At 42.3% G+C, this 25,853-nt stretch overlaps 1 protein-coding gene across 1 annotated transcript; it reads right to left on the reverse strand.

The window, feature by feature from the left end:
* Nucleotides 1-1,211: 1,211 nt before the first annotated feature.
* ptprr (protein tyrosine phosphatase receptor type R) lies at nt 1,212-25,833 on the reverse strand. Its single transcript, XM_070929347.1, has 18 exons — nt 25,822-25,833; nt 24,647-24,761; nt 24,399-24,527; nt 20,473-20,798; nt 11,095-11,208; nt 10,870-11,019; nt 10,137-10,244; nt 8,694-8,816; nt 8,477-8,598; nt 8,271-8,399; nt 5,346-5,535; nt 4,635-4,719; nt 3,475-3,554; nt 2,539-2,676; nt 2,130-2,240; nt 1,859-2,016; nt 1,654-1,767; nt 1,212-1,305 (listed from the first exon to the last, which is right to left on the reverse strand). The coding sequence occupies exons 1-18, from the start codon at nt 25,831-25,833 to the stop codon at nt 1,212-1,214; spliced, it is 2,298 nt and encodes a 765-aa protein (XP_070785448.1).
* Between the last annotated feature and the right edge of the window lie 20 nt (nt 25,834-25,853).

Below are 25,853 nucleotides of genomic sequence, written 5' to 3' on the forward strand. Positions count from 1 at the left end.
CTAGCTTAGCAGGAGCGTATTTATCATTACATTGGTTTGTTAGCTTTTAGCATGTGATCTATGGCTGGAGGTAGCCCCATTTGTGACTTCAGCACTCCGTAAGTTTCCGAGCTGCGGACAAAACGTCAAGTCCATGTCTGTGTCCATGTCTGTGTCCATGTCTGTGTCCATGTTCCATGTCTGAGGAAATAATGATTATAAAGTTGGTTTTGCCCCGGCAAACATTAAATCATTCAGATCAAAAAGTTGTACTTGATTACTCTTGATTTCAAATGAAATGGGTGTTTGTTAGCTGGCTAACCAGAGTATTGGCTCACCTACTCAACACTGTCTGGTTCAACAGAGAGCAGCGCTAGCATATAAACATTAAAAATGAATGTGTTTGCTAAATGATTCTGCCAGATAGTTAGCAAGCTAACATTTCAGGTTACTTGAGCTGAACGTTTACTGACATATGAAGAATAGAATGAAGTTCCAGTAGTTAAGACATCTGTGAAATCATGAAAATACCTTTGAAGATAACAACCCACTTCTGGATAACAGGTGAAACTTAATGTTTTGTCTTTTCCCCAAAGGTTTGTGTAGGGAAAGCAATGTGGCCGAATCATGGAGTAACGTACGGAGTGCAGATGTCACAAAAGGAGCTAGTTTGGAAAGGTTGGTTCAACAGTGGTATAGTAGCTTAACCAAAGGTGCAACCAGCTAACAGTCATTTTCCAATAGCCTTTCTTATAAGAACACCACATTACAAAATAATTTTAAAATCCTATAAGACACAGAAACACAACAGTGTTATTGAACAATTTACCATCAATTTCAGTCCAACTATTTCTACGTCTCCAAGACAGAAAAGAGGTAAAAGGACAGTCTGGTTAGTTAAAAACGACACGATCCGACAGTCAGTTGATTAAGAGAAGTGAAGTGGGCGGGTCTCTCGAGTTCGTCTGAAGAACCACTCGCCAAGAACACATGAAGAAGAAACAGCAGAGAAGAAGAACGGATAGGTTCCTTTTTCAGAAATTTACCTTTCCTCTTTCCTTCGTGAGGCTCCTCCCACAATGGTCCTCATTGGTTGTCCATATTGTCCATCAAACTCAAAAGACCTCTTGCACTATTCCTTAATCTCAGAGAACCGCCAAATCTCAGAGAAAGGACTCGCTGTGTTCGCACACTTCCAGGTTTAAGTCGACACCTCCTGCAGTGGTGCACAGTCATTGGCCGGTTTCTGCAGATAGGCGGGCCTCGTATAGGCTCAAGGCGTGATGGACGAACTCGTACTGCTCACCTGTCTGGATCATACCTCCTCTGCACAGACAGACAGGCAGATTATTGGTATTATCGTAACGATGTTAAAAGAAACTAAAACAACACTTCATACACTTTATATACCATCTTGAGCAAGGACATTTAGGAAATTTAGCTTTTTACGTTTTACAGCCTTGAATACTTGTTGGATAATGAGCACCCCACCTTTGCCTGGTCGGACCATTATCATATCGTAAATTTAGCATAAGCCTTGATGTTAGGCTTCAGATTAGAATAAACTTTAGGCTAGAGTAATGGTTGGGTTAATGGCTTTTATTACTGTAAGTCAATACAATGTCCTTGCAACTATAGTACTTCAAGTACTGTGTGTGTGTGTGTGTGTGTTACCTGTCAGCTCTGAGCCGGCAGGTGATGCTCAGAACATCCACCACGCCCTCCAGCTGCAGCTGTCGACAGCCTATCGTCGTGGCGATGAAGCAGCCTGTTCGGCCAATCCCGGCGCTGCAAGCAGAGGAGCGTGGGTAATGGAGTTATTTCAAAACATTTGTCAGCAGAGGTAGAAAAGCCTGTTTCCATTTCCCTCTCTCTATACCTGCAGTGGACGATAACCGGTCCCATGGCGGCAGCCGCCCGCCTGTCCGTCTCAACGTCGGCCATCAGCTGCAGCAGCGGCATCGTGGAGTCGGGGGTTTTGTGGTCGGGCCATGACGTGTACCAGTAATGCTGCAGCACACGGGTTTGATTCCCACACTGCGCACACAGACATAAAACATTTGAATCCCGAGCACAAATCTGTAACACAAAGACGTTTCTTTTCTCTGCATCACAACATAGAAATAGAAATGTGTAAAAAGTGTGAGTACCTTGAGTGTGAGGCTGCGAGTGGTGTAGTGTTCACACTCTCTGATGCTGTTGACCAACACTTCAACCTTCCCGTAGATTCCCCTCTTCTCAGGCCAATACAGAACACACTTCTACAGAGAGAAACACAGAGATAGTTAAAGGATCATACTGCTGGCTTTTGCATGTTTAGCCCATTAACTACAGATCACCTGTGCAGTCATTTCCATTCCTGTAGTTTGCTGCTTTTACTCAGCAGCTAACAAACTATTAAAAAACATATTTTGCGAGTAGTTTCATAGCCAGCGGCAGAACAGACACCTTAATCCTTTTGCTTACTGGTTGACTTTCCAACAATATACTGTAGCTTTGTCAACGCTACGGTTTTGAAGTTATTGTATTTATTAAACAGGTTCCTCCTCGTCACGTTACCTCGTTCTTCTCCTTCAGTTTGGTGATCATGACGATGACGGGTGACTCCTCCTGCCAGGCCATCTGCCAGAAGTCGTTCACCGTGTTCACCATGGGACCCTGAGTGGCGATGAACGCCTTCTCGTCGCCTAGGTAACCCTGGGATGGGAGCCAATCACACAACAGCGTCAGCAGCTTATTGGAGAGAAGTAACGGCACTGTTGACAAACTCTGGAAGACTCCATAATGTGAGGAATTCATTCATAACAGCATCTTTTGTCACTTTTCTGAGAAGCTAAAACACTTTTCTAGAGGTGAATGTGTGAAGGAACTGAACCTGAGGTGGTAATCAGCTCCATGCTTCATGTCATCTCAGTGCTTATATGCTTTGGACACACTCTGTGTTAGTGTGTGAACACACTCTGTGTTAGTGTGTGTACACACTCTGTGTTAGTGTGTACAGTAGGATGAAGAATGTGAACACAGCTTCTGTTCTCTCATGTGGTCTGACAGTCTGAATTGTTTCAGTGGAGCTTCCTGACAGGAAGAAAGTCTATTGTGTCAGAGTCTGAGAGCGACATTACAGACTTCTGCAGGGGTATACTTTCACTGCATTGTGTGTGTGTGTGTGTGTGTGTGTGTGTGTGCATTCCAGATTTGTGATCTGATCGTGTCAGTGTGTTGGATGTTTGTTTTCAGGTTTAGAGAAGATTTAACAAACTAATGTTGTCACAATGAACTGAACTAATAGTTAAAGGTCAGGACGTAGAGAGTGAAGATCAGAATTATGATAAGACTAACACACAGACAAAACAGTCTCTCAGTGGAAGTTAGTCAGTCAGGTATGCTGTTTGTTTTGGCCTTGACAGAACAGAACTTGACCCGATCCATCACGATGTCGAGATCCTTTTTAGTGAGTCATGTGGGGTGTGACTCTGGACGGCTGCTTCTACCCACCCGTATGTAGTTGGCATTGATGTAGGAGCTCAGCAGGTCGTTGCAGCTCTTCGACTTCAGGATCACTCTGGAATGAGGGTCTAGGACACACGGCAAGGACAGGTGAGGACACAAGGGAGGGAGCAAAGGAACAAGGACAAGAGAAGGAAAAGACAACAAGAACTTAGATCTAGCGTTTACATTTGGGCTGTTGGGGGTGCTGTAACGTTTCTGCTCTCAGTGTTATTAAAATGATTGATGTTTGGAAAAGAAAGACACTCCCCGTCCCTTTTCTCATTCTCTTAGGTGGGTCTTGACCCCATTTTGTCTTCATCTTTGTGTTTAGTCTTAATCCCCTGAATTAGTCTCAGTCCTGACTTGGACCCGTCCTACACTCAGTCTTTGACTCGGTCTTGAGCCCCTTTCCAACGTGGTCTTCACGCTCTTTTCAAACAGTCGCGTGTTTGTCTCAAGCCATTTTATATTCAGTCTGGATTTGATCCTGACCTGCTTAAGAAGCTGTCTTTGACTTAGTCTCAACCCCTTTTAGGCTCAGTCTGGACTTGGTCCCTCTTACACTCAAACTCGACACAGTCCAGTCCAGAGCAGCGAACACTTCAGAGAAGACAACACAGGAAGGAGTTTGATTGACAGCAGACTAGGGGAGCATTCCTTACCCTTGATTGGCCGGAAGGTAGGAAGGAAGGAACACCCACTTATGCTCACTGCTATATTGATAACCCTCTCCAAAACACACACTTATAACTAGCATTGTGTGTGTGTGTGTGTGTGTGTGTGTTACATAATGTCTTAATCAGGCCGAGTGCTTGGCTGGTGGTGTGAGAACAAACTGTACTGAGGAAAATGTATTGTTCAAGAGTGTGTGTGTGTTTTCAGGGAAGAGGGAGGTGTGATATTAGCTGTCCTTGGGGTTGTTGGCCTTTGACCTTAAGCCCCTCCCACATAATAAAACAACTTCCTGGTTCAACAGGAAACGAGAGATGGACTGTTTTGTAACTGTTACTGTTTCTTAGCAACAATGAGATTATTTCTTTCTCACACACACACACACACACACACACACACACACACACACACACACACACACACACACACACACACACACACACACACACACACACACACACACACACACACACACACACACACACAGTACTCACTGGGCAGTATGGTCTTGTATCTGTTCTTGGGTCCGTGGTTTGGAATATCCAGCTCTTTGGGATCAATGAAATTCATTGGAATTTCCTGAGACAGAAGAGGAGACGTTCAGAGTTAGAAATGTGTAATAGAAGTAATCCTGCAGCTGCACTGACACCTGACAGGCTCACACACCTGAATCACAGGTTTTCATTTTTATGCTGTAAAGAGATGCTCTCACTCAATCTGTAGGGCCGTGTATCGTTGGAAATGTTCTGTATCGCTGCCGGTTCATATGAAATCCATACCATTCATTTTTCAATACTAGGTTTGTGTAATATACATAACATGTTGTACTGAGCAAACATTTGATGCCAACTGTCCACACTTGACAGGTTTCAATACCCAATACTACAGACACATTGTAGTACCGAAAACATAGTTTGATTTCGATCAGTAGTCTTAAGTTTGTGGTTGAAGTGATTTTACTTTAGTATTTCTTTACAACAGCTAAGTGGCAGCATTATTGACGTTTGGTGAAGATGTACAGAAAACTACTGAAACAGTCACAACGCTAAACATCCTGCGTCCCACAGGTATCGCATCAAAAACAAAATCAGTGGTGTCAGCCACTCGCAGTGCTTGGTGGGAGGGATTTGAACCTGTGACCTTGTGGTTACACGCCTGTTCTTTCAGTTATTCTGCCTTAACATTTACATGAAAACGCTACTCACAGCAAACTCGGCGTGCAGCTTGTGCGTGTTGTTGACGATGTCGCGAAGCTTCTGTCGTGTCAGCGGCCGGCCGGCGGACAGCAGGTACTCCCTGGCTGCTGCCTCTCTGGGGGTTACCACGGCAACGTTAAAGGGCTCCACAGAGCCGAGAGCCGACATGTCCAACACCAGAGAGACATTGGAGCCGCGTCTGGACGTGAATGAAGGGGAGGAGAAAGAAGAAATGATGTTAGAACTGGACCGGTCAAAAAGCTGTGTTTTATTGAAGTTTACAGACTGTGATTTGTAACATGGTCTCCACGGTTACCGCTCTGCTAAAGTTCAGGAAAACATCACTTGGATTTGGTATTAATTAATAAGAAACACGAACACAGGCTCTGAGCATCCAGAACAAATCATCTTTCTCCCCGCTCTGATCGTTCCAATGTTTGTGGCCTGCATGTGTTTCACAGCGAGTGAGCGCGACGGTGCATTTTGTGTGTTCCAACATAACAAAATGTGTATTTTGTGCACGCTCATTTTCTAACTAATCAGACCGCCTTAAGCTAAAGCAGATATCCAGATCACATTTTATAATACAAATATAGTTTCTTAATTACACTGGAAACATGCAAGAACCCCAATAACATTCCTAAGAAGTGAAGTTAAATTAAATCAAATTCTTGCATTCATATAGAGGATTTATTTTTTTTTTTTTTTTTTTTAAGGTGGATTAAGAACATCTAACTGAAGTTTCTTCACTGACTTCCCGGTCGACTTCGACTCCTGTCACAGGAGCAAAAATGCTGAAGAGATTTCAGACGAACAGTGAGGGGTCAGAACAGAAGAAGACCAAGACCAAGAAGAAACGACAAGGTGTGCTTTGATGGGGCGTGGGTGGGTGGAGTCTCTTCGTCTGGTTACGTGTCGGCCGGCTTCCTCTCCAGGATGCTGTTACTTCCTATTCGTCTGATTGCTGATTGGCTGCCATCCAGAGTGGACAACACACACACACACAGACACACAGACACAAAGAAAAACATCCTGTTCTCACTCTGAGCCTGAAATCTTCCTTCCTTTCCTAACCTTAAAGACAGACAGCGTGTTCTCCACACTTTAACACCCTCGCTCTCGACGCTGATGCAACCTGAACAAAATGGCCTCCGAGGTTTGAATCTGCAGACGTGGTAAATCAACGGAAGAGTTACGAGCAGCAGATAAAGGCTAAAGTGCTCGACTCTGAGCCGAGGAGCAGATAAAGATGTTTTCTTTCCATTTATGAAACTACTTAAGAGGGAAATGAACTTCGGCCAAATGTTAAAGAGCTCTTAAAGCAACACTCGCTCCACTGATTTCTGAGGTCAGTCTTATTCAATCAACAACATCCACAGTCCTCACGCCCAAACATGCTTTTGTGAATAGTTTAAACGAGGTAGAGCGCAGCAAGCTAATGTGCATGTTACTTCAGACAAACAGACGTATGGACAATCGACAGAAAGGAAAAATAAAGGAAATGTTGTAAATTTGACTTTATGTAGGTGAGTCACGGGAGTATTCATATTTTTGTCATTTCTGAGATACAAAACCACATTTATGACATTTACTAAATCAAAAGTCAGAATGATGAAATATATGAGTTAAAATATGATATTTACTTCATAATCAAATTGGTGTCTTAGTAACTCCCCACTATGTCAATATCATCAATGTGGACTAAACAGATTTATCAATAACATGAATAACTTGCTACGTTCAAGTCTGCATGTTGATTTGATTAAACTCTGACGTTATTCTTTGGATAACTGTCAGCACTGATGTGAAGTTTATGGTAATCTGAGGAACATGAGGGTTCATGCGGTCCCTCGGAGGAGTTCTAATGTTCATTTTGTTCATGTACATTTTCCTGACGTGAGGAGAAACATTAGAGAGGAAATCACCTCCCTTCATATAAACACGTACATGTACTCTGTATACATCGTTCATGGAGGAAACCTACTTCACTATCTGAATGTGATCCTTAAGTGCTGATGTTTCTGAACTATAAGCTGAGGACACACACACACACACACACACACACACACACACACACACACACACACACACACACACACACACACACACACACACACACACACACACACACACACCTCTGTTTAAAGCCTCCTTGTCGGCACGTACGCAGCTCAACACCTGACTGCTCCAACAATCACAGGTTAGAGGTTGCTGGACTCTGAACACACACACAGTTTTTCCGTTCCTAAACATGGTGGACAATCTGAGCGCTCATCAGGTGTGTTTTTCCTGGCTCTTTGCATACATTCACCACAGTGTGTCAGCAGTTGTTGACGAGCTTTGCTGACGGCTGTATGTTAATCGACTAATCGTTTCAGCTGTACTTGTATAAACTGTGGGGGAACAAAACATCAGATTTCACACACACAAAATGTTTTGTTTTGCTTTGTAACTAGTAACTAAAGCTGTTAAATGTAGTGAAGTGAAAAGTGGGGGAGTAGAAATAGAAAGTTGCATGAGATTGAAATACTCAAGTACAAGTACCTCAAAATTGTATTCAAGTGCTAAAGTAAATGTACTTAAAGTTAAGTTTCATTTCTTTCCAAGTTGGGCCGAGCTCCTCACTGACGTTGACTTGGCTCTGTTTCGGCTGCAGGTCGGTAACCTCGGAGCCAACTTTAGCATCACAAGTGAGCGGGCTAATGTTAGTTGTTGAGTTTTTTCAACTGTTTTTTTTTTTTTGGCTTGCTTTTGGCCGAGTTTAGATTTTACGTGGATTCTTTCAAGTGTTACATTAATGTCTCTATTAATTAACTTTCAATACTACTAATTTAATTCAGTTTGTTGGGAAAATAAATCATGTTGTTGCCTTTTAGTCTGTTTTGAGTCCAAACAAACTGCGATGCAGAGAGACAGGACAGGAAGTCGTCTTACCTTTCTTGCAGTCCTGCAGCAGGTTTCATCCTGAACGGGGAGGGGCAGGGCTTAAGCTCGTTATTGGCTGTCACCGGGGCAACGCTGGCCAACGGGAAGTGGTCGTTGCTGCTGACGACGGGGGCGGGGCTAGGAAGAGAAGCGTGGTTTAAAGTGGTTTATTTCAATATATTTGGGATTTTGAGACTTATTGTCAGCTGACTTACCAGGGCAGAGGGACGATAGGAGGAGCGAGGCGGCGGCAGGCTACGATTGGCTGCTGCTGGGGAATGGGCGTGGCTACAGTAGGAGGGAGCTCAGCTTGGACCATGCTTCCTGACGTCACAACCTGGACAACAAAAAGACTCATTAATGAGTCATTACTGTGCTTTATTTGTATTTTTACATGTGAAGGCAGAAACAGTTCTGGGGTCTGGCGCCGACCTTGGTGCCCTTCGACCTCTGGGCGGAGTCTGGAGGGGCGGCCTGGGTCAGGTGGAGGTCAGGGGGCGGGGCTTTCAGCTGTCTGTCAGAAACCTGAACTTTCTCCTTAAGTCGGTACAAAACCTGGAGATCAGACAGGAGAGAAAAACAAAATTCATTCATGCATTTTATTTTTAAATGAAGAGCTGAGACCTCTGTGATGCTGACTGAACAGGGAAATCCAGCAAGTAGTCACATCCTGCTTGTCACCTGTAGTACAGACCAAACTGTTTCTACAGCACAGAGCATCAGAAACTGTAGAGTATTGAAACTTTAACGTCTTCAAATCAGGAAACCTCTCTAACTTTCTAACTAACCTTCCTTAAGTCCTTTTTTTAACACTGGTTTGGCATATGTTGTTACCTAAAAGAAGGATTAAAACATTTTTATATTCTCAGATTAAGGTATAAAAAAAAAACACCAACTATTTAAAGGTGAACTTGTAGAGCTGTGAGACGTTTTGATCAGAGTTTAGCTGAAGATCTGTGGGAGACATTGTTCATATGAACCACATTGTAATAAAAATTGACAGATGTCATGTAATTCTGCCCGCATTGAACCCAATCTCATAAAAATTATGTTTATAAAGAATTAATTTGCAATACCGCATAGTGTTTGCAGACAACATAAAGCTGCCTGGAATACATATTCTATCAACAAGGAAATGTTTATATTGAGTGTATCTGCACACTGTTTATTGCAAATGCAGTACGGTCACATTTTGTCAATATCTCCCTCTGGCAGCTCGTGCATGATGAAGGATCTTATGGTGGTTTTAGAGTCCCATTTTTGTCATCAGGATCGGGACGGGAGGGAAACCCACACCTCAGCAGGCGACGGGAATCGCCTGAATGTTGTTTTTCCAAAATTCATTCAATACATTGACCTGATTTCAGAAGCTGGATCAGTAGGAACACAGCTGAGAAAAGTCTGGAGTCTTCTTGAAAACACAAATATCTTCCTTGATATATATTAGAGGATAAACAGCTAAATTGCGAGTGGAGAGAAACTGTAGGGAAAGGAAGAATAAAAAGATGTCAGACGTAGATTCATTAAGCTGTGAACAGTTCAGTTCTTTCATCATTAGCTGAGAGACAGGACATAATACAGATTAGATTAAGTGGCTTCTCTGTGTAAGTGCTCCCTCGTGTGGATTAAATGTCACACTGCAACTGATGGAGGAAAACAAACAATGGAAAAACTCGTCATTTCTTTTTTCTTTTATTTCTTTTTTTATATCTATTCAATTGACACAATTTACTACTTGAAAGTGAGGACATTTTGTCTGGTTCTAACTTCAAGGGTCTGTTTGGTTTGAATTTAGGGGGTTAATGTTTGGGTTGGTCAGTGAGGGTCTCCACACGTTTAGTTGTATAAATATGTGTGTGTGATACTGTATTTTACCATCAAGCAGGTGATGACGATGACGAAGATGGTGAAGAAGAGGACGACGGCGTAGAAACCTTCTCTGCTCCACACGTGATCCCTCTGCTCACCCTGCAGCACGTTCTTCTACAGGAAACAGAGAGAAAATGAATTCATCAAGTTTCAAAATAAGGTTCCTGATCGTCTTCGACACATCCTGTTCTAAACATCCTGGACCGTCCTGAGAAACAGAGTCTAGAGACACCAGAGCCCAAAGTGATGTCTTCAAATTACTTTGTTTGTTCCACCAGCAGTCCAAAAAACAAAATACTCAAACTACTAAAATGTAAGACTGGAAAAGTGACAAATCTTTACACTAGAGAAGCTTCAAATATTAATTTCCTGTTCCCTCAGAAGGCAGATGTTTGGTGGAGTATTCCTTTAAAGAAGCCTGTTTTGTTGTGTGATACTTACAGGGACTTTCTGATTTGTTACTGTAATTTTGTTACAGCAGAGCTGTCACATCTCTCTTTGCTGGGAGTGAGAATAATAATATTAATATAATCTATAAAGCTGCTCTGTTCCTCCTCCGGCTGATCGATGGGACTTTAATACTCCCATTAAACTTTTAGCAGCAGCACTCTGCTCTCTAATAATCCCAATCCATCCTCTCCGTCCGTCTCCACGGGGACTAACAAAGCTGCTTAACGAGCCGCGGTTACCTAGGAGACTGAGCAGCAGGCACACTAACAGTTTTCAAACACACACACACCTCAGTTGAGACTTCAGTGATGCCGAAGTGTCCCAGGTGGCGGTGAAGGACCCTGACGTTCAGTGATTGGATGACCTCTTCAGCAGGGCGGGGCTCGGAGATCCCCAGCCTATCAGAGGACACGAAGAGCTCGATGCCATTCTTCTTCTCCTGTAAGAGCCGATCATTATCAATCCACAAATCAATGAATCGATCAGTGGAATGGTGCGTGTCTGGGTGTCTTACATTCAGCCGGTTGATGTGCACGTGTCCTGCAGGAACGCCCAGCGCCGCCGCTACACCTTCCCGAAACCACCGAAGAAGACTGACGTTCAGCCTCCTCACATCCACAGCCAGGTACTGAAGGAGGGGGGGGGGGTATAGACACAGAGAGAGAGAGGGCATTAATGGCTGTTCTGGATCTCTGAATTATGCTGTTCAAGTTAAAAGGAACTCCACCGAGTGCTTGCACATAAAGCGACGTCATGTATTTGACTGTTGGCCAATCAAAGACCCCCAAAATGCTCCGATTACTACAGTCTGACAGACAGGGCATGGATGTATCTGTGTATATGTGACCAAGTATATATTTCATGAATAATGGAGTATGTACAGGCAGTGAAAACTCAGACAATAAAGTCGGTCTAAAGTCTGATGAAATCGCATTATGTTGCAGAAAAAGTGAATCCAGATTGAACCCTCTGAATTTATTTTTATTGCACGCTCTGGTTGTCCATCCAATATTATGGTCCAGATTTGCTGTCAATAAAGCACAACTTTAAAAGTAAAACCCAACTGAACACTTTTAGCTTGTCATCTGTTGTTCGTTCTTCCTTACAGAAGCCAACATGGATGAGTTCTACAGTCTGGTGATGAGGCTGCACAACAAAACCACTGCAAACAGATCGAATCATAACATCATCTCTGCGTCTCCTGCTGTGTTATTTCATCTCTCTTCACCCCCGACTCCCCCCCCCTTGTTTTCCCAACAGCCTCTCAGCTTTCAGCAAAAGTGATATGGGAGACAGGTGAAGCACACACACTAATGACTCATCCTGGATTTTACTGCAATCAGTGTGTGTGTGTGTGTGTGTGTGTGTGTGTGTGTGTGTGTGTGTGTGTGTGTGTAGGAAAAACAACAGGAAACACATCTTTGGAAGACGACCCTGAGGGCTTATGAACGAACACACACACACACACACACACACACACACACACACACACACACACACACACACACACACACACACACACACACACACACACACAGTTGATTAGTTTGTGTTGCTAAGACACAATTACTTTTCACCTTATTCAGGCAACTAGCACAAGGCGAAAATTTGCTTCTGTTTGAATAAACTTTAGAAATCTTAAAAAGCTAGCTAAACAGCTAAAGCTAACTAACAGCTAACGTCCATACTGTCGGTTTGTGGGCTGTTTGGGGCGAATAGACACAAACAGGTGCCTGTGGAGTTTTCTTTTGAACAAGTTACGTTAAAAGAACACTACACTTCAAGCGGAGGATTTGCCGTTTTCCTTTGTTTCATATAATTATAAAGTGAGTATCTTTGGGTTTTAGACATTTGAAGACGTCACTGAGGATGAAAATGTCTTTTTTCCAGATGACTCTTGAATGTAGTTACAGTCTCTCTGAGGTCAAACTGGTGACTATCTTGTTGGCTAACAACATGCAACATGTACAGGTACGTCAGATGACACAGAGTAGTAGAAAAGTGTATTATTTCTCCTCTGATGAAGTTTCTGAACAGTTTCCCCCTGATTCCTGTCTTTGAGCTAAGCTAGGTGAACCAAGTCCTGAATCTTTGCCTGAACTGGACACATAGACTGGTATCGATTATCTGGTCTAACTGTGAAAAAAAACAACACCAGTTCCCAAAATATCAGATTGTCCCTTTAAATAAGGTTCAAAGAAAACAAACAAGAAGTCTGACCTCTGCTAGTCTCGTCCATCAGCTCCAAACCCACCGACTGCTGCTACCCCAACAACAACACCGAGTGTGTGTGGTTGTTTGCTAATGGCCAAAACAACATGTTCTGTTGCCACTTAATTCAATATCAGGAACAATCACACACACACACACACACACACACACACACACACACACACACACACACACACACACACACACACACACACACACACACACACACACACACACACACACACACACAGCTGATGTTATTATCAGTCTGTCTCTGGTTACAGTTTGTTCTGTTAAATATGTCTGTCTGTTCTGTTTTATTTTTCTGTCTCACACTGGAAATAAAATCCTGTTGAACCAAAAACAAAGCCACATAAATAACAGCAGCAGTACAGGATGCAACTATTGATTTTTCATTTGATTGATTTATAGATAAATCGCTCAATTGTTTTGTCAACAAAGAGCAAATTGGGGAAACATTTAAGCTGGAAACACAACCTATTGTTCGATTTTTGCTTTTAAAAAATGTCTCAAATGACTAATCAATTATCAAAATAGTTGCAGATTAATTCTCTGTCAAATCATTGAGTAATTGTTTCAGCTATAACCTGCAGTAAACCACTAAACAACCAAAAATCAAACCGTTTAAACGACCAGACAACGGAGTCAAATAACAATCAATTCAGCAACTAAATGACAACTGTTTAACAAACTGACCAAACAACCAAATCAGGAAACAATTCCACCAAAAATTAGAAAAAGAAACAACAGCCTGTAAATATTAAGAAAACCCTGTAAACAAAAACTCTAAACGACCTTACCAAGTAAACATGGAAACATTGTTGATATCCCCGTCGACCACAGGAAGCTTTCCACTCAATGAACACAGACAGAGACAAGCTGCCTGCCTGTCAGTCAGAGCTCAGGGACATTTCGCTCCATTTCCTGATCTAGTCATTCGGTGACCTCTGATTGGCTTATAGGGGGACGGAGCTCAACCTGCCACCTGATTGGCTGTCGTCCAGGTAATGCCATTATCCCGCTGCGCTTCCTGTCAGGATCAGGTGCTATTTCTGTCCCGACACACAAACACACACAGTAATAACCGCTAATTAGCGCATAGCCCTCAGGGCAGTAGGGGGGAATCCAATTTGGACCAATCAGATATCAGAGAGGGGGGAAGGGGTTAAGTTATATAGGATATATATAAATATATATGATAAAAATCTAAAAGGGTTTACAAGGAGGGGATGAGTGAAGAGAAGGAAGGATTAAAACAAATACAAAAATCTGTCATTTTCTAAGCAGATTTGCTCTTTTTCTTCAGCATATATGACACTCAGTTGAATATCTTCAGGTTTTGGACTGTTAATAGTCAGAGAAAAAAAGACACATTGCAGACGTCACTGTGGCCTGTATAAACTGTGAATGTCATGTTTTTACTTTTTAAAAATATTTCATAGAGTAAACGTTTCATTGAGAAAATAATTGGCAGATTCATCAATAATGAAAATAACCATTCAGCCCTAAAACCAACAACGCATGAATTTAAAAATCAAATCACACTTTTCTTTTTTATCCTATATTTGTTGACATTTCGGCACATTGGCTCCATTCAAAGTATGCTGATTATTGGCTATTGGCAGCTCCTGTTTGCAGTGTATCCAGTGACGAACAGACAACTATCACCGATGACTTTGATACTGAAGAAAACTAAAAAATGTGATGATTCTACGGCAAGTTCTGCAGCTATAAAGGAGCATCTTTTTTCTAACGGGGAAACTCCTGCTCCTCTCTTTTTGTCATTTAATGTTTCTTCCTTCTGTAGGGTTCACCTTGGATTTTTACTCTTATCTTAACTTCATGAAAAAAAGGTATTTTAATCAGACCTGTATAATCAACTTTCGGCTTTTGTGATGTGCGCCACAATATCACTACTGAACTTGTTATTTTGATTTTCATCAGCATCCCTGAACTACTATTCTACTTTTACCATTTCCAGAAGGCAGCTGCAGAGCTGAGAATATTTACTCTAGTGTGAATGTCATGAGACGCTGTGATTGGCTGACACTGTACAGATACATTTTTTTATTGAATCGGCATGAATAATGAAGTTATTGCCTGTTAGCTGTGCAGCTTTTCTTCAGAGTGCTGACGGGAAAAACGTGAGCGGCACGTGCAACATCCAGCTGAATGAGATCACACACACACACACACACACACACACACACACACACACACACACACACACACACACACACACACACACACACACACACACACACACACACACACACACACACACACACACACACACACACACACACACACACAGCTGAATGAGTGGGTTGACGTGAGGTTAGATTATCCACGCTTGTGTTGGTTCCTTTGAGAAAAAATGGCTGCAGTTCAGAGCAGAAATCCGTAATCTGACATCAGACCTTCCTTTTTTTAATGTGTGGAAACTTTGACTGAATTAATGTCGCGTTATTAATATCACCACAGCCTCACCTGAACATAAATATTTGATAACATTTTCAAAAATAATAATCAAAATGACTTGGTTCCAGGAACTGGTTGCTCTTAAACCATGTAGATCATCTTTATAACTGCACAAAATGTGAGTTTAAATAGATAAAACTGGATGAGTCATGTTTCTCTCTCTGTGGGTCTGAAGTGGCGTCAAAGTTCCCTCCACTAGCAGACGTAACACACACTGCTAACATGAATTATTTAACAGTTTATTATTACACACACAGAGAGAGGCTAGTCCTCAGCTGTGTGTAGGCTGATATTTGAACTTGCACACAGTGAACCCGCCTGCTGCGATTTGACTCTGCATGTTCAGAGATTTGCCTTCTTTCACAAACAGAAAAAATACACATATTTTCAGCTAAAAACAGAGGCCCTCAGCCTATCAGATCCTCCGATTTGTCGTTGTTGCCTCTCTTTACCCAAGCTGTGGTCTTCCGCCCACCAGGTGCTGGCCTAAAGGTTCCACTCAGCACCCCATTAACTGCCCACCCCAACGGGGACAATCTTTGTCTTTCTGAACCAATCACAGGGCTTTTAGTGACTCAACATTTGTGTCATTTCCCCCTGGAGATCAATAAAGTATTTCTGATTCTGATTCATTTGTCTGTCCCTCACCTTTCATCGGTTTTGCAGCATGTAATATAAATATCGATCTACACAACATCGGTGTTATTTGTTCAATTCTTGCAGCAGAGCCACAGTGAGCTGTTCAATGACCAAACCTTCAACATGTTAATAATCTCTTTTATCAGCCACACACACACACACACACACAGTGTGGTGTCTTGCAGGCATGTGGTGTGATGCAGAGATGGGAGGTACCATCTGGGACTTACACAACTCAGCTTCCATCTAAACACATTTCCTTCTGTTATATTATGTTCAAAGACTGACTGGAAATATACTAATACTAATTTATTATAGATAATATACAACATTTGCCTGCATCTTTGGGTTTTGAACAGTTTTGAAGACATCACCATTACTTTGGGCTTTGGAAAACAGATTTTCACTTTTTGGTGACATTTTTAAACCAAAAAATATATCAATTAATTTAGAAAATAATCAACAGATTAAAAAACTTACAATTACAAAAATACTTGCCAGGTTATTTTCTATCAATAGATTAACTGATTTTCTTATTTCAGCTCTAAATCAGTAACGCTTATCAAATTTGTCACAGTTTGAGCACAAACAACCGTCCGCTTTGAATCATGTTTATAATCTGATGGTGACAAATATATCAGCATCACCTTCAAACACCAATCAATTAACAAAATGTCTTGATTGATCCCAGAACTGATCTGCAAGATTGACAGCCTTTTTAGAAAAACTTCGTAAGCTTGGATGAAGTTACACAAAGCATTAAATAGATGTCGGACATGGTTAAGTGAAACCTGCAGGTAATAATTATTAATATAACATCCAAATATAATGTATTTTTCTGCACATGTATAGAATGTATGTGTGCTATTCAGCTTTCCTCTCAATATAAGTTAAGTGCTTTGAGGCTCCATTCTGTCACTAAACCTCCATCTTTTTTCTCTCCATCCATTAGTGACGTGGTTGTCATAGTGATGTGATGGGACGGCAGCAGCCTGCAGGGACAGGTCATGTGACCACACACAGGAAGTCAGTTAACACAGAATAGTTATGTAAGGCAGCGTTGAGCCTCACAGCGGTTTCTCATTGACAAAAGACGGGCAGAAAGGGCAGCAGAGGACAGAGGGGGCTTCAAAAGTCACGTCATAGTGTGAAAAAAAACTGACAGCTTCTTCTTATTAGCTGATTTTCTACGCGACTTCCTGTCCTGTGACCTTGTGCCATACCAGTAAAATAAAATAAAAGAACAATATATTTAAAACAAACAAGCAATCCCACCTGGTTAATAAAACTGCCTCTCAGGGCATTGAAAAAATGGTTGCTAAGGAGTTGCCGTGTGATTGCTGCAGGTGTTCTGTTTGGTGTGGAAGACATGGCTGACGGTTTTTAGGTGGTTGCTAGGGTGTTTGTGGTGGTTGCTAGGGCCCTTTCAGGTGGTTGCAATGGCTAGGTTGTTGCTAGCATGTTCTGCACAGTTACTAGGGCATGACAATATGGTTGCTAGGTGATGTCTTGTACATGGTGTTGCTTGTTGGTTGCTATGGTGTGTCTGGGTGGTTGCTAGGGAGTACTGCATGGTTGGTTAGGATGTTGTAAGTATCTACAGCCATGGTTCTCTATGACTTTATCACTGTTTATTATAATATTTAATTAGCTGCTCTTTTCATCAACTGGTCCTTCACTACACTCATCAAATAATAAACTTTCTACTTGTTTAATTTATTTGGTCTCTTGAAAGGCTCTTTAAATAACGGCTCCTTTATTTTACCGGTCCAAAATGCCATCGCACTACCTCGCAATAACCTGAACAAGAATATAATATTTACTACAAGTACAAATTTAGCTTTCATATTAATTCTGCATTGCAGTGTGTGTGCCTGTGTTTTATTCATCAGGCACTGTGCAGAGTGACCTATATCCCACTGCAAGGACCCCTGGACCCTGACTGCTGTGACGACTGAACCAGAAACAAACGGTAAACAAACAGACAGACAGACAGGTAACCCGTCTGTAATCTCCCAGCATTCACAGTCTGTCTTTTGGTTTCCACCGGAGGTTTCTCCAGATTGCCTCCCATCCCACAATGCATCTGTGGCGACGACACCTCTTACTGTTTTGGCAGAAGTGTGTTGGCAGTGAGACATCACAGCTGAGGCATGCAGATATTCAGTTAAATTAATAATCTGCTACATTTCTCCTATAAATAAATGTCTGCCCACTGTGACACTGTGTACTAATGCCAGTCCACTATTCTGCAGTTAGTAACAAGACATTAATATAGTGTGCTGTTTAACACTGACACTAAATGATGTGAGACGCAAGGTGTGCGCTAAGAGACATCAGTCAAATTGCAAGTTCAGAACAGAAGTTTTTAAAATAGTATTTAAAATATGTATAGGGCTCGTTAATTTTCAAACAAGACGAAGAGTCTGCAGCCGTGCTAGCAGCACAAGGCTGTGCTTAGACACAACACCACTTTGAGCTAAATGCTAACATGCTCACAATGACAATGCTAACATGCGGATGTTTAGCAGGCGTGTTTGCCATCTTAGTTTAGCATGTTAGCATGCAAACATTATATTATAATGATAATTTTCTCTACTTTCTGCCAGATGATTAATCCACAAAATAATCACCAGAATAATAGATCATTTTAAGTTTGAATATATGAATTCATTCTTTGCTTTTTGTGTCTTGTGTTGTTTGTCCCTTAATGCAACAACATACTTAGAAAAAGCAGTGATTTTAGTCTCATGCTGCCATTTCTAACTGTACGTCATCTAGTCATTTTTACAGTGTGAACACAGTACAGGCTGTAAACACAGCTGTGGCTGGCACACACACACACACACACACACACACACACACACACACACACACACACACACACACACACAGAGACACACACAGACACACACACACACACACACTCTGAACCTGCAGTCAGACAGAATCAGTGTTCAGTATCTGGGACACAGATTGTGTAAAACAGAATAAAATGTTATGGAGCTTCTGCTCTCTTCCTCTCTGACAGTCACTTGGTGTGGGAATCTTTGGCAATCTCCCGATTCTATTCAGAATCAATTCAAAACAATTCTTGATTCAATTAAAAGAAAGGGGGGCACTATACATATATATATATATATATATATATATATGTATAGCTAACTGGTCTTGATGAAGGTCACTGTCGGACTACCAGAAGAAAGCAGAGAAAAGGTGTGTGAGAGAGTGCAGCCTTTTTCTTACTGAAGTTATTTCTCTATGTGCAGCACTGTACACCTGTCAGGTGCTGCACTGCGCCCTTGCAGAGTCACCATCCATTCTTACCCTCCTGTCTCACTGCGTCTCCAACTGATTCTTCCAATCTTATCTGTCTGTCTCTCTCATTAACAACCTCTACATACCTGTCTCTCTGTCTGCCTGTTTCTCCATCTCAATGTCACTCTGAAGGTCGCTGCTGTTTATCTAAGAGTTATGCAACCACCCATTGTGTAGGTAAGTGGGTCTCACACACACACACACACACTCATGATTAATGTTTCCATGGCAACAGAGAGCGCAGAATCTCTCCTCCAGCGCCGTAGCTACAGAGGAGTCTGCAGCTCCTCATCCGTCACTCACTTACTGTCTGTTTGCTGTGACCTCCTCAGTATTAGTTGCTCTGTGAAGGAGGAGATGACCTTTGATCAAACGATCGTATCAGCGAGCCTCATGGGAGTGCAGGAGCGCTCACTCACACCAGCCTCCAGAAATGTCTAATCTGCTGCCTCCAGCCGCTGGAGTTTAACAAACTGAGACTGTTAAGGAGGCTAATGATGCTAATGCTAAACACAGACATCTGATCCAGCTGCTGATGGTTTTATACCGCATCTAAAAACACCATACAACTCATTAAAACTTCAGACTCGATCTCCTTGACAGTGACAACAATAAAGTGCAATACACACTGGCCTCATGGAGCATTTGACATGCATCAGTGACACGGTGTGTATGGAGCTCTTTCAAAGATTGTTGAGGCATTTGAACATTTCTTCAGGAGCAAAGTAGATTTTGTATTTTTATAACCCTCCCTCATCTTTTAACACATCCCTTTGTTAGCCAGCCTGCCTGCCACAGGTTGGTCACAAAACTGCATGTCCAAAGCTAAGGGTCACACCCCGATGGTCTGTGTCCTTTAGAGGACCTGTTCACCCTCCCAAATCACAGTCGAACCGCACAAAGACCAAAACTAGAAAAACATTAAGGCGATCCTCGTCAACTCATAAAGTTAAACACTTCCACATAAATTATGAGAATACACCACAAATGCAGAACAAAAGTTCTGTCTGCACAGTTGTTGTCCCGTGTCTCTGTCCTACTAGACTGGTTCATTTGAAATGAACAGAAGAAGCTAGCTAGCATGCAAAGTGATAGCCACCACTATTCAACAGGTATCCACAGGAACTCAATCCGTCTGACAGGTGATCTGCGATTGGTGCACTACAGATGGACATGGAATATGAAAACTCTTTCTCACCCAATCAGGGAGCAGATTACTCACCACGGTAACCAGATGGCGTGCAGAGACTTCAGCATGCTCCGGCTGCACCCCATGATGCGGACCTGCTAGCAGGTTGAGGGTTCGCTGGCCGCCGGGCTCCTGACGAAACCGAGACTCCGAGAGGGCGGCCGGCATCACTTTGGCTAACCTGGCAGGGTGCTGATGAAGGTGATGATGATAGTGGTGGAGGTGGAGATGCCGGCGGTGGGACTCATTGTCCACATTGCGCTGTGGGTTCAAGTCGTGCTGGGGGTGCAGAGGTGGAGGAAGACGACTGGAGCGACGGGAAGGGAAGAGACGAAGCTCATGACCACCAGAGGACGATTCTGAGGAGAGAGGAAGATGAAGTGAGGCGAGATAAAGATGGAAGACAGCTAGCTAATTACCATTTGCTCCAAGAATTGGTTGTTAGCATTTAGCTCACTATCAATGTTCATGACTGACTCGTTTAAAAGATAAAAATAAAGAGAGACAAGCTTGTTACAGGGTCTCAAATACGGGTCTTACAATTACGTCACGCTAACTCTTACATGAGTTAGATTTATGCTTTATTGTTCATATTTTAATGAGAACTACCAGGTGATTTTGGTTTAGTAATACCTAACATTAGCAGCTTATGACAAAGCTTCCTTACACTTTTGCATTTTTGTTTTTGAAAGGGGGGGGGTTTATCCAACAGTCATTTCAGACATGACTTTGAAGACTTGATATGCTCATTCCTCTAATCTTTTAAATATGAAGTCTTCAAACATTCAGCAGCCCTCCCAGAGAGACAGAGAGACGAGAGCAGGAGATCCCATCTGTCTTTAGTCAGGATGCAGGCTTTCATCAGTCTGCAGGCAGGCTGAGAGGAAACCCCTGCACACCAACTGAACTCACCCAACCGTGATGAATATGAACACTGCATAATTCATCCTCAGTCTTTATTTAACCTGGGAGAAAAAATAATCTAGTGAGCAAAGCACTTTTTCCCCGGCAGCATCCGGCTTCACGTTCACAGCTACAGACGTTCATACTGGGAGCCTGTCTATTTAAAGGAAACCTTCAGCAACTGGACCTGAGCCCAGACAACATGGACGTGCAGGTTGATAAGGTTAATCTTCCCTTTACAGTAATCCATAAAAATATGTACCTTTGAGATTTAGAGTAAAGACAGAGTGGGACAGTAGGGGAAGAGGAGCGCTCCGGTTTCTCCTGTGATGGTTGTTCTCCTTTTATTTGATTTATTGGATTTATTTAACAGTTCTTCATACAGCTTCAGTCTGACCTCCGCACAGTCTGAGCTGACAGACCGCTCGTCCAGGCGTCTGTTAGAGTCGGCTGTTTGTCCTGGCAGAAAACAGGACAACAAGAAAATATCTGACAGTGTCCTCTGACTCCTGTCTACCAGACTGTCTGCCGGCAGAGAGAAGGACCATTTTTCTTGGCTGCCAGAAATCTGTTCTGAAAGTCAAGAAATGCAGACAGAAAGTACGAATCATGAAACCCTGTGTTTGTTAAGGTAGAAAACGAAATATGAGAGACATGTCTGTCTCCTGTTTGGTTGGCTGTGAATAAAGCCAGTTCGGAGGCTGCAGCAGAGCAGGTTGTTACTCAAAAATAAATGTATGCATTATATTTTGCTGTGTTAAATTAAAACTAGTGCAGTGGCCGTTTGGAGCATGTGGCCGATTGCTTGGCCCCTGGAAGTACTGCAAGCAGCGTTCTCGAGAACCGCACATCTAATCAACTTCACATTTGACAATGTACTCCCTTGGGTCCTCAGCAACACACAAGTGTGAAGTCAAACAGATGAACGGTTGTCAAGAAAATCAAAAGGTCAGACAGAGGCTCCTTCCTTTATAGTTAGATTAACATGAAGCAGCAGTTTAAGGAGGTTTCAGTGGACTGAAACCGTCCTTTGAGATGTCTGTGGAGCTGACACAGCTTCTCTCTGGCTTCTTTTCTCCCTAGCGACAGCGTCCTGGTTGCTATGCACGACGCTGAGCTGAGCCATGCTCTAATTGGATAGAAGAGTCGGCTTTGCCTCCCCTATGTGGGAGCTCTCAGCCAATCACAGGTCGAGTTAGAGAGGGCTGACCCGGTAAGTCTGTGGGGAACACACACACACACACACAGACTAGAGAATGACTGGGGTTTGTCTGTCTGCGTCTAACGTAGCTATTAAAACTAATAAACATCCATAACACATTTGTCCTCTACAACTCAGGACCAAGAATGTGTCAATTAGAAAGCTCCAGTTTGAGCCTCTCATGTAATCAGCGTTCATTTCTACATTCCAGTTACAGAAATAAGCCTCTGTTTAATAATAAATGAACCAATAAAACCATGCCGGCCTTGACAGCACCTAACTCTGTTTTGAATACATCTCTGAAATCCTTCACCATCCTTCTGATGGAGTCATGCTTGTTTCAGTTATCTTTGAAATCAAAGCCAGAAAAAGGGTCTGCATTTTAAGTATCACTGGTTGGTTTATACATTTTTGTAGGGATGTACTGATTCAGTCTGTGAGGCCAAACTATAAACTGATTCTTCGTCAGTGCCATTATAGAACTGAATGCTTTCACCATCAGTGACATTATATCAGTCACAGTGAGCTACTGACTCAATTTCAGTACTACTGCAATCCTTGGCCTCATGTTACCTTCAATAACAATTATTCCCATAAGTTCCACGCAGTGTGGTACACAGACAGAATTTCCTGAGGACTGGTATCAGATCAGTACATGAGTTGGAGTTGAGCAATCTAAAATCAGTGTCAGGAGAGAAACAAGCGGTTTGGTGCATCCCAACAAACTTGGACTCTTTCCTGCTGTTACAAAACGGATCCACCTGGTGTTCAATAAAGGCGATTTTTAACCTTGTGTTGCTGCCATCCTTGTTTAGGTGGAGAAGAGAGTCTCTAACATTTTGCCACTCATGAGTGCAGTAGGCTGGGACACTTCAATCAAGCATACAAACTAACAAATATCTGTACATCACCGATTCAGTATTGTTTTAAAAGGGAAAAATAATTCTGAAAATCGAGAGAGCTCGACTTGTTGTGTCGTTTTGCATTCACATTAATGCAGCCAGCATGTAACGGTCTTTGGAGCTCCAACTGGGAGCCAATTAGGCACCCAGTTTTGTGAGAACTCAGTCTGGTGGTTTACTCTGACCTCAATTCAATTTTGTGTTCACACAGGAAACGTGGCATTTAACAGCCCTTAAGTCGCAGTGGCTCCATCTGCATTTTGTGCTGCACTTTTAAATAATCATCAGAGATGTTAAAATTTGAAATCTGTTGTTCTGATTCAAATATTTCCTGTTAATTAAGCCGTCTTAAAATCCTCAGAGGTCCAGCCAGATGGTGTTTTGGACTGTTTGACCTCTGAGAACAGAATTTGGAATTTATACTAAATGATGACTTAAAAAAAGAACTGATTCATGAGTCAATAATGGAAATGATAACTTCATCATGAGCTATTTTATGGTAAATTCCTGTACAGTATCACCATATCATCCCTGTAGGATATTTTCAGTATGACATATATACACAATACTGAGCAGATTTAGCTTATTCTATGGCATTTCTACACATGCTGTAAGGGATCACTATAGAATACATCATATTCATGTGGTAGGTTTGAGCCCCTTTTATGTGAGATTTTAAGGCTGCAACAAACATTATTTAAAGGATTAAATCGCTAACAGATATCATAAAATATCTGTAATCGCAATGGGTAAATTCCCTTCACAAGTTAAAGATGTTAATTTGCTTATTTTATCTGAGCAACACATTCAGTTTGCAAGCAAGCAAAATGCTCACATTTGCTGAATGACAGAAAGGACAATTTAATTACCAAAACAATAAGCTAATCCATCGATTTGAGCTCTCTTGCTGTTAATATGTCCGGTTTAAGGCAACAGAGAGCACAGACGCTTACCTGTGATCAGCAGCTGTGTCCATATTAGACACAAGAAAAGAAACATGGTGAGAAATCCTCCTCCTCCTCTTCTGCGACCAATTATTCGTTTCTGCAGCTCAAAATCGGCTCCTGCAGCTTCTCTCAGTGCTGTAACGATGCACCAAGGAAAGCAGCCGGTGTATATTTCCGTACATCTATCTGTGGGTCCGCAGCATGCAGCATGAGGGAGGAGACGCTGCGAGAGCTCCGGAGATCCGTTCCAGCACCGGCCCCCCGCGACGCTCCTTCCCCGCCCTTCGGTGTCCTACAGCGGCCTGGCTGAAGCAGGAACAGCCGCTCCGAAGCAGCAGCAGCTCCAGGAGAAGCAGAGATTTCTTCCGTCTGACATTCAGAGACGACAGAGAGGTGTGTTGAGATGAGGTTCAGGTGGAGGATGGTGATGATGAAGAGCGAGAGGAAGGGGAGGAGAGAAGGCGTGGTGGAGAAGAGAGGAGGAAGAGGTGGATTAATCCTTCAAATGATCAGTACTGATGCAGTTACTTTATGTTGACACGTATTAAAAAATAATTAGTGATGTTTTACGTCGTTTTCATGACAACAATTCTTGGTTGAATGAGCGTTTCCTCATTCATTATTTTATTTAATTAAATTTTAGTTTATTTTCATGTTTTTTAGCCATGTTATGGCAATGTCGGTCTGTTGGTCCAGTTATTCATGATGAATAACGTTATCGTTTCCTGACTACATTTCGTTAACATATGTAGCTACCATGAAGCTATGCTGATATAGCTACTACGCTAAACAATTAGCATGGTAGTGCCGTTTAGCCTCACAGTAACATCACGTCACTTTGTACAAACTTCATCTATTGATGGAGTGCCATGACATTTTAATATAATTCCCAAGTGATGAGCAGTCTCAGCTAGCAACACTTTGAGATTTATGCAAAGCAGCATCCTAAATATTAGCATGCTACTCCACTCTGATTTAGCTAACTCTACGCTAATGCTCCGTCACTGGCATGTGATATGTCATATCATACAGACCGTAATTATGAGAAGTCGAGTGGGGGGGAAAGAGTAACATCAGGACATTAGTTGTAACCATGAGTCGACGATATAAAGGGAATTCCTGACCGTTAGGAAATCTACCTAAAGTCTGCTAACGTTAGCTTAAATTAATTAACTGGAGGCAAAATGGCCGCCGCCACTAACAAACGCTAGCAGTTATATCTAAATAAAATTCAAAACCATATATTCCGCCAATTGAAATTAAAAATTTGTTTGTATCTGGTTTCAGTTGTTACCTAGTCTGGCATGGCTATACCTGTCGCCACACTTCGGACAAAGTGATAGTTGTTACCTCACTAATCGTCTAATGTAGGCTACAATGCCATTTATCTCAAGTGGCTCGCCGCTTCTCATTTATCTGGTGTCACTACAAGGACGGCCATCTTGGAATAAGGTAGTGCTT

The sequence above is a fragment of the Enoplosus armatus genome, chromosome 22, assembly GCF_043641665.1.
Source record: "Enoplosus armatus isolate fEnoArm2 chromosome 22, fEnoArm2.hap1, whole genome shotgun sequence".
NCBI classification, from domain to species: domain Eukaryota; kingdom Metazoa; phylum Chordata; class Actinopteri; order Centrarchiformes; family Enoplosidae; genus Enoplosus; species Enoplosus armatus.

Excerpts from the sequence above, each read along its gene's own strand:
- ptprr (XM_070929347.1), bottom strand. Across the intron at positions 24,528-24,646 it reads AGGAGCGTCGCGGGGGGCCG|CACTGAGAGAAGCTGCAGGA; the intron begins GTGCTGGAACGG and ends GCATCGTTACAG. Across the intron at positions 8,400-8,476 it reads CCTATCGTCCCTCTGCCCTG|CCCCGCCCCCGTCGTCAGCA; the intron begins GTAAGTCAGCTG and ends TTCTCTTCCTAG.